This window comes from Callorhinchus milii, unplaced genomic scaffold (assembly GCF_018977255.1).
Source record: "Callorhinchus milii isolate IMCB2004 unplaced genomic scaffold, IMCB_Cmil_1.0 Scaffold6, whole genome shotgun sequence".
In the NCBI taxonomy this organism is placed as follows: domain Eukaryota; kingdom Metazoa; phylum Chordata; class Chondrichthyes; order Chimaeriformes; family Callorhinchidae; genus Callorhinchus; species Callorhinchus milii.
Genome location: NW_024704747.1, coordinates 2,497,094 through 2,506,242, shown reverse-complemented (window position 1 = coordinate 2,506,242; position 9,149 = coordinate 2,497,094). Strand labels below are relative to the sequence as shown.

The 9,149-nt window shown below is 43.8% G+C and overlaps 1 protein-coding gene across 2 annotated transcripts; it reads left to right on the top strand.

The window, feature by feature from the left end:
* The first annotated feature begins 1,672 nt into the window (after positions 1-1,672).
* On the top strand, positions 1,673-3,873 carry LOC103180432 (ryncolin-1-like). 2 transcript variants are annotated; one of them, XM_007896269.2, is made up of 3 exons: positions 1,673-1,763; positions 1,862-2,034; positions 3,039-3,873. In XM_007896269.2, the coding sequence occupies exons 2-3, from the start codon at positions 1,872-1,874 to the stop codon at positions 3,710-3,712; spliced, it is 837 nt and encodes a 278-aa protein (XP_007894460.1). In that variant the 5' UTR covers positions 1,673-1,763; positions 1,862-1,871; the 3' UTR covers positions 3,713-3,873.
* Positions 3,874-9,149: the final 5,276 nt, after the last annotated feature.

The window sequence follows — 9,149 nt, the reverse complement described above, 5'->3', positions numbered from 1 at the left end:
TCCTATTGAGTCAGTTATTTGTAAGTTCCGGGGGCTTATATATAATCCCGAAGGTGCACAGTGTTGGAATGTGTTACCATTCTCCCCAGTAATTCACTGACCGCTTGCGATGCTGCTAACTTCCTCACACTCTTTGACGTTCACTTTCTATTTGTTTGCTCTGCTCTCGATAAAGGAGATTCTCTCGCCGTCCAGTGAGTTAGTTAGTTATTCATTGCAGAGAAGCAAACACTGTATAATTAAGAGCGTGTGTGCGCTGAATCGGCACCAATACCTCATATGGTCGCCAGATTTATTTAATCTCTCAACAACAGGTTTGCATTGGGTGATAAAAGACAATGCGGAAAAAAAAGCCTTCTTATTTTAGAGTTCCTGGATCAATAGAAGTCATGAAACAAACACGTCAGCTGTTTGTGCCCCTGGTCGCGTGATTCCTAAACGTTTCACTAACATACGTGTTAAGTGCCAGCGACCGCTTTTGTCTGAACGAAAAGCTAATTTAGTAACAACAATCCTTGCATTCGCAATAGCGCCCTTCACGTCAGGAGGACGTCCCAAAGCGCTTCACAGGACGTACTGTAAACCGCAGCGAGCTTGTGTCGTTACGCTGCATGGTGGGCGCAAGTTGTCGTAGTTGTTGTGTGCTTTACGGGCGCGTAATAGGGAGCCTCCATCACTCCCCCAGCGCGGTACTGAAATATCAGCCTGGGCTACGAGTTCAAAATCCCGACGTGGGGCTTGAACCCACAACCTTCTAACTCAGAAGCACTCTCTCACCTCCTGCTTTGATTATTCCAATGCCCTCCTCGCCCGTCTCCCCAGCCCCACCATTCACAAAAAAAGCCCAGTTGGTTTAATACTGCATCACCCATAACCTCACCCGCACCAAACTCTGTACCCCATCACCCCAGTGCTTGCGAGGCTCCACTAACTCCCTGTTACAGAACAGATGGATCTCCGCTCAACTGACTCCAACCTCCCACTTGACCCTCATCCCCTCCGCTCCACCATCGGAGGCCGTGCTTTCAGCCTCTACGCCCTGAAAGTATGGGATTCCCTGCCACAGTCCTCACCCCCTCCTTCCCCATGTTCAGGCCGCACCTGAAGACCTTCCTCTTCGATCGTGCCCCCCCCCCCCCCCAGTCTCCCCGGCTCAGCACTGTGCTCCGTCAGTCACTATTAAGCGCTCTGAGACGCTACCCTGTGTGAAGGGCGCTGTGTAAATTCAAGTTGTTGGTCTGAATCAACTCCCAAACATCTGAGCCAAGTATCATTCTAAACGCTCTTTGCTGGCCTTCAGACATAGAGCCCTTGTGTAGCTTAGAATAAGAGCATCGAGATTCTCGGCGCAAAGAATATAATTAGATATAATCCACGATTGTTAAAACTTTATAGGTTTAACATAGAAATGGTCCTATTTTGTTACGGCAATTGCTCTCGAGATAACTTACTGAAACCGTCCACATTCTGTGTATCGAACACTAAATATCGCAACCGGGGGGAAATTGCCAGTGTCCTTGTTCTCCAGGAACTTATTACAGTTTATATTGCGGTAGATATTAATCATTGCCTCACTATTGCCAAGCTGTTGAGGCGTTGCCGGGTGCAAAAATGTACAGATGTTAAAGGATAATCTGCGTAAATACTGAGCACGTTAATGATTCAACACCCAATGTGACCCAGGTATAAAAATATAAGAAGCCATCGACTAAGTGCTTCTTTACAGTTTCCCATCAGCTGCTTCACGCACTCGTTTCAAGACTGTAAGCAATCGATTCACTTTGTCTTACAGCGAGAGAGTTTTGATGTGATTGAAATTGAATTTGCTAATTAAACCCGATTGTCTTTCTTTTGCTTCCAGAGGTTAAGCCATGAATTCTCTCATAACTCTGTGTTGTGTGGCCCTGGCTGCTTTCGTGGTGGTGGAAAGCAGACTTACCCACAGGACCTTTAGACTGCCCATCGACAACCTGCATATTCTAAGGGAAGATCAACTGGACAAAATCCTGAACGTAAGGAATGGAAGAGGCGTAGGTAAGTAATAATAATAATACTGCTAACAGTCTTTGCATTGCGCCTTATCTCATCTTCGAGAGGTGCTTTGAATGATTCCGTATCAAGGCTCGATTCTCACACAAGCGGGAGGAGGTTTTAGATTTGTAACCAATTACTTCAATCGGCACAAGTATCGTGTTTTATTAATTCATCTTGATTCAAAGGTGCAAAGCCGATTGAGGTTTATAGGCAGTTTAAAACAATAATAAATTGGTCATTTTCAATCTACGAGTGTTTGTGGGACATTGCTGTGCGCAATTGGCTGCCCACAAATATACAGTCAATTCACTTTACAGTGTGTTCTGTGAAGCGCTTTGGGACGTCCTCCCGACGTGAAAAGCACTATATCAAATGCAAAGATTATTATTATTATCAGTTTTGCTTGTCTTGGAATAGCATTTAAGTGGCAAATCAGAAGAAAGCCTTTTGGCCACTCTAATCAAATAGCAGTTTAATATATCTCATTTGGATAGTCTTAAAATATTTTTCTTACCCTTGTACTTTGCTATCTTTTACTCCTGCTTAGAAGTTGAAGAGAATCCTCTCTCGTTGTTTCTCTCTGTTTCCGCTATCGATAGTTTAGCAAAACCATTTTAAAAAAAACACAGCGGATTCCTAGAAAAATATCTTCACTAAGAAACTGTTTGGGTGGTGGAAGACATTAGTGGTTGACTGGTTTGTGTAACTTTGGTTCAAATATCTTGTCACGCCAGCAACTTCATTTGTTTAATAATCGGTGTACGAATAGTCAGTAATCAGCTACTGAACCGGAAAGGTGGTCACGTTAAAACCACAGCTGTTTGTGGGGACGCTGCTGTGCGCAATTGGCTGCCGTGATCCCCACAAAACACACTGTCAATTTACTTTACCGTATATTCTGCGAAGCGCTTTGAGACGTCTCACTGTGCGATAACAACAACTCCCGTTTATAAGACGCTATGTCAACCGCAAGGATTAATATTATTATTATTTGGACGTTACAGGCAGATTTCACCGAGACTGCTTCGCCGAGAGCCGCTCTGGAGACATGAAGAGCGGTCTCTACACCATCAAGCCAAAAGGTTACAGGATGATCGTGGTCTACTGTGAAATGGAACTCGCTGGTGGTGGATGGACCGTGGTGCAGAAGAACACAAAGGGCACCGACGTGTCTTGGGCAGAAGATTGGTCTTCCTACAGGCATGGTTTTGGTGATGCTGAAAACGATCATTGGCTGGGAAACGAGCATGTCCACTATATCACCAAGCAATCCCAATACCAGCTGAAATTCATCCTGACAGACAGCAAGAACAAACAAATCGAAATCAATTACAGAGACTTTAAAATAGGCTCCCAAAAGGATAGCTACCCACTGCGGCTCGGCACCATTTACAACAGTTCAGTCACCTTTGACCATCTGACCGAAACGGACGCCTCGGGAATTCACGATAACATGCCCTTTTCGACCGTAGACAAAGAGAACAATAAAGCGAACTGCGCAACCCAATTTGGAGGGGGCTGGTGGTTTGATCATTGCAGGTCCGTAATGGTCAACAGCAAAGAGAATATTTACTGGGATGGTCTGTGCGACGGTGGTTGCAAATCTGTGGTTATGCTTATCAGACCCAGCACTGATAACTGCCCACATATTAGTTACGAAAACGCACGTAACTTTTAAACCTTAAACACTTTTGGCACCAACAGTTGAATGTTGCTGATTACATGAAAACTGGCTGCATCCCAAAGTGTACGTCGAATTCTTGATTTCTGTCAATCATAGGAAACCTTGTATGGCTTCTGCCGATTTGTAGAATAGTAATAAACTGATCAAAACCACAATTTATGCCTCTTTGCTTCCTTGCCTACTTTATTCAATCGCAACCTCACACATCCACAATGTGCCTTTCGAAAAGGTCCCTTTTCACGTCGGGAGAATAACAATAATATATAATAATAATAATAAATCCTTGCATTTGACATAGCGCCTTTTCACCACATTGAGACGACTCGAAGCACTTCACAGAATAAACTGTAAAATAACAATAATAATAATTACCCACGCATTTGACACAGCGCCTTATCACGTCTTCGAGACGCCTCAAAGCGCTTCACGGATTACACTGTAAAATGAATTGACTGTATGTTTCATGGGCCAAACGCGGCAGCCAATTGCGCACAGCGGCGTCCCCACAAACAGCCGTGGATTGAGTGACCAATTTATTATTATTTATTTCTGGAAGGGATTATTACCCAGCGGAAAAGCGATCTGCCGATCAACTAGCAACCGGGTTCCTCCTTACCACAAGATAAACAGCCGCGTGTGGAGTTAGGAAACTTGCCTAAGGTTTCGTCGTCCTCGGGTCCTCTCACTTGCGCTCTAACCATTTACGCTACAGGAACTCCTACAGGAACTTTGATGTCTCAAAGTGCTTTGCCCAACTGACTGAGATCCCAGAGATGGGGGTATGGGGGAACTGGGATAAAGTTCCAGAAAGCGGTGGCAGGAATGGTACGGCACAATAAAAATAATTGTAGAATGATAAAGCTGAGGTCCTGCCTATCTGATCTAAAGATCCTGTGACACTATTTGAAAAGAGAAGGGAGTTTCCTCTCACTCGGTGTCCTCGCCAGCAATCCCCTGGATAACATTAATCATTCACTTTACGATTGTTTGGGGATCTGCTGTCAGTCTCTGTATATTTATGGGCATAATAATAATACTCAGTAACGACTCTCATATGCATAGCACGATTCGCGTTCGATAAGGTCCTGGAATGCTTTCCAGAGGCACTGCCTATCCAGAAATAATTAACAGTAATAATCCTTGCATTTGATACAGGGCCTTATCAGGTCGTCGAGACGCCTCAAAGTGCATCACAGGATATGCTGTAGAGCGGAGTGACTGGTTATTATGGCAGCCAATTGTGCACAGGAATGCCCCACAAACTGTTGCGGATTGAGTGACCAAATTATTATTATTTTGAAGGGATTATTACTCCCGGAATGCGATCCACCATTCGACGAACAATCAGATTCCTACTTACTGCTGGTGAACTGCTCGGCATTACATTGCAGTTGTGCATTGACATGCAATTTGCTTGTCTCTTATATTACAGAACTGACAGAAACCAGGCCGCCAGGAACTTAAAATGTTAACACTGAACTCTTTCTTACATGCCAACGTGCAACAATGCCTATCATATTGACTTCACACAAGTTGTGGTAACATTTAAAGCTTTTTTTAACTGTACATTGCTCTTTCAAGCAACTCTAAAATGGCACAATTAAATAATCTTGTCGCTGCAATGACAATAATAATAATAATCTTTGCATTTGATACAGCGCCTTATCACGCCGTTGAGACGTCTCAAAGCGCTTCACAGAACATGCGGTAAAGTGAATTGACTGTGTATTTTGTGGGCGAAACGCGGCGGCCAATTGCGGACGGCAGTAAACAGCCGTGGATTGCATGAGCGCTTTTTTTTTTGCCTACAAAACACAGTCACTGCACTTTACAGTATATTGTGTGAAGTGCTTTGAGATGTTCCCCAGATGTGAAAGGTGCTATATCAAATGTAAGGATAATTATTTTTATTACAAAATACCCTTTGGAAAATAAAAAGGAATCAGGGAATCTATTGAATAACGTCAGAGTTCCACATGTTGGTAAACTGGGATTTATCCACGAAATTACCTGGGTTTAATCAGATAATTTTATATTAAATTGACCTTGCTCACAGTGGCGCAGTGACTATTATTCACATGTAATTTGCTGAACATTCTCAGCCAGTGCGAAAGACGCCTTACGGGGGTTAATAATCCCTGAAATCCTTTTCAAGTACATATCCAATTTCCTTTTGAAAGTTACTATCGAATCTGATTCCTTTCAGGCAGTGCGTTGCAGACCGTAACAACAAAAAAATTCTCCTCATCTCCCCTCTGGTTCTTTTGCCAATTAGCTTAAATCCGTGTCCTCTGGTTCCCGACCCACCCGCCAGAGGAAACAGGTTCTCCGTATTTATTCCATCAAATCCCCTCAGAATTCTGAACACCTCCATTAACTCTCCCCTTAACCTTCTCTGCTCTGCGCAGATTTCTTTCATCTTTACATTTCCCAATTACTCTGCTGTAGAGTCTCCACGAGACTTTGCCTAACATCATGGAGCAAACCCTTCACCGCCGCACAATAGGGAAAGGGTCAAGTCGAGTGAGTGTGACCAAAGCGTCAGTCAGTCAGTGTTGTCCTCCATTGACATGGCAGGGATTGAGGTCCAATCGCTTGTCCTTCTCAGTTTCGTTGATACAGAAATGCCGTTCATTCATTCACTTGATAACACCCCAGTAACCTTCATTTCAATGGAGAACCAGTCTTGGTTCATCACTGTTAATCGATTAGCAGATCGCTTTTCCAGGAGTAATAATCCCTCCAAAAAAATAATAAGAAGAATTCGGTCACTCTGCTTGCGGGGACGCTGCTGTGCGCAATTGGCTGCCGCGTTTCGGCCGCAAAATATACAGTCAATTCACTTTACAGTACATTCTGTGACGCGCTTTGAGTCGTCTTGATGGAGTGAAGGGCGTTGTATCAACCTTGGGATTATTATAAACCTTGTGAACTCTCCTACTGTGGTGTATCACCAAGTGCCAGCGACACGTTCCATCTCGACACGACACCTGAGGTGTCCAAATATTGACATGAAAATAGGAACTATAATTAAGTACAACAACCTATTGACTTTTAAGGAGCAGCGTTGGGGAAAGTGCTTCACTAAATTATCAATCTGGCTGTAAACAGGGGTTACATGACTCGGGTTAAAATTTGATAACCTATTTTTAATGCCATCAACACCATATGTAGGGTTGCGAGTATTTATCGCTACAGTGGATTAAGATCTTATATTTTATGGGATATTAGACTCCTGTTGTGCTTCCTTATAGCAGTTTCATGATTACCCGGCACTCAATCATAAAGCATACGTGTTTAACTGGACACTAATGATATTCTATGACACAATTTGGAAAGAGAACGGGATTTCCCCCCCGTGTTCTGGGCAGCAATCCTCCAGGTCATTCACGTCCACTTGGTCAGTCACGATCACCGCACAAATACACAGTCACTGCAGTTAACACACACAGCCACTGCACTTCATTGTAAAATTACATTTTTTGGTCGAAAGAAACAGTGCCGTGAGCAATCGCTGGATCCTCTAGTAAAACAGCAAAGCAAAATAGAAAACAGTTCGTGGAATGGCTAAAAAAATGTTGGTTTCTGAAGATATTGCAAAGAAAATCAACTGTATTTTGTGCATATTTTGAAAAGACCATTTGGCTCAATAAACCCAGTCTTCCCAAATGATCAGGTCCAATCTGCAACGTTACTGATTCTGTTTATTTTTACTGACAACAACAACAACGACAACCTGCATTTATACAGCGTCCTTCACACTGGAGCGCATAACAGCGGAGGAGCCTAACACCGAGCCGGGCGGAGGTGATGGTCGAACAGGAAGTTCTTAAGGCAGGATCCGAAATGAGGAGAGAGGGGGAGAAAAGGCGGAGGGATTGAGGGGTGCAGTGGCTCAAAATGTGGACTCCGCAGGTGTGAAGGAGGGGGAGAAGCAAGAGGCCGACACGTCTCAGTGACACAACTTAAAACGCGTAACAGAAGTCAGCCACTTGGTCCATAAAAGCTCAGCTCACACCTCAAATAATTCCTCCTCATCGGTGCTCCGTGTACGGAGCTGAACGCTGCCACACTCTGCACAAACACAACCGGTGCAAAACACAAGTCAGGGGATTGAATGACACATTCGCGCTCAAACGCTCTCTCTCTACTTTCCACCTCAGGAACGACGTTGGGTCAGATTGTCTGGTGTCTGACAGCCCCCCCCCCCCCGCAGTGCTTTCAATTCCATCCGCAGAAGCTGGTAGCATTGCCAGCGGGAAACATCAATCACACATTATGGGGTTATGGGGGTTAAGCACTTTGTCAGAGCAGTTGAAAACAAAAAAAATTCCTCTTTCCAAATGGTGCAGATGCAGAACTGCATGAATTATTAAGTCAAGTGACAGGACTTTCTTCGGCTCAGTGGTACCTCACTCTAAGAAAGATGGCAAGGACGGAGGGAAAGGGTAAGGGTGCAGAAGAGATTCACTAGGATGGCATTGGGAATAATAATAATAATAATAATAATCCTTGCATTTGATATAGCGCCCATCACGTCACTGAGGTGTCTCAAAGCGCTTCACAGAATAGACTGTAAAGTGGAGTGGCTGTGTATTTTGTGGGCAAAACGCGGCAGCCAATTGCGCACAGTAGCGGCCCCGCAAACAGCCGTGGGTTGAGTGACCGAATTATTATTTACTTATTCCTTTTTTGGGGGGGAGGGATTATTACCCCCTTAAAGTTTGAAGCTTGAGGGAAGACTGGGGGCAAACTGAGGCTGTTTTCCCTTGAGCAGAGCAGAGAAATGCTGAAAGTGAGCACAATAATGGGCTGAAAATGACCAGGGGACGCTGCTGTGCGCAATTGGCCCATAAAATATGCAATTAATTCACTTTACAGTATATGCTGTGAAGCGCTTTCAGACGGCTCAAAGATTTGCTAAGATCCTATATCGAATGCAAGGATTATTATTGAGTAAAACAGGAAGAAATTTGCACTCTTTGATGAGAACATGTCTCACACCGGAAGGTCCAATACAAAATATCGCAAAGGAAAGGATTTAATGGTTGTTTCAATTGAACGAAATGACATCTCCTTAAGGAGAAATGAACGCAAATCTCAAATTCACCAAGGACAACCGTCAGTGTGGAAGAGCTTTTCTTCCTCATGGTATTTCGACGTACTTTACGACTTCAAGATCACAATCGCTAAGTTTTCATTTTAATCAGTGCAAACACAAGTGACAATGTCGAGAGATATATGGTCTGCCGGAATTTCTATTTACCGAAAGGTGACAGATAAGAAAGGCAAACGGCCCTTCGATAATCTTCGAACATACGCCATCTGTTAGGATGCTTTCACGCAATATTCAGGACACGGTTTGCTATTAACTTTATTAACCACAAACTTCGGGTTAATCTTTAATAATCTGTGACAACATTGAGGGTGC

What these genes read in the sequence shown, in the direction of transcription:
- LOC103180432 (XM_007896269.2), top strand. Translation starts at nt 1,872, where the DNA reads ATGAATTCTCTCATAACTCTGTGTTGTGTGGCCCTGGCTGCTTTCGTG. An exon ending in AAGGAATGGAAGAGGCGTAG is followed by an intron (nt 2,035 to 3,038) that starts GTAAGTAATAAT and finishes TGGACGTTACAG; the next exon opens with GCAGATTTCACCGAGACTGC.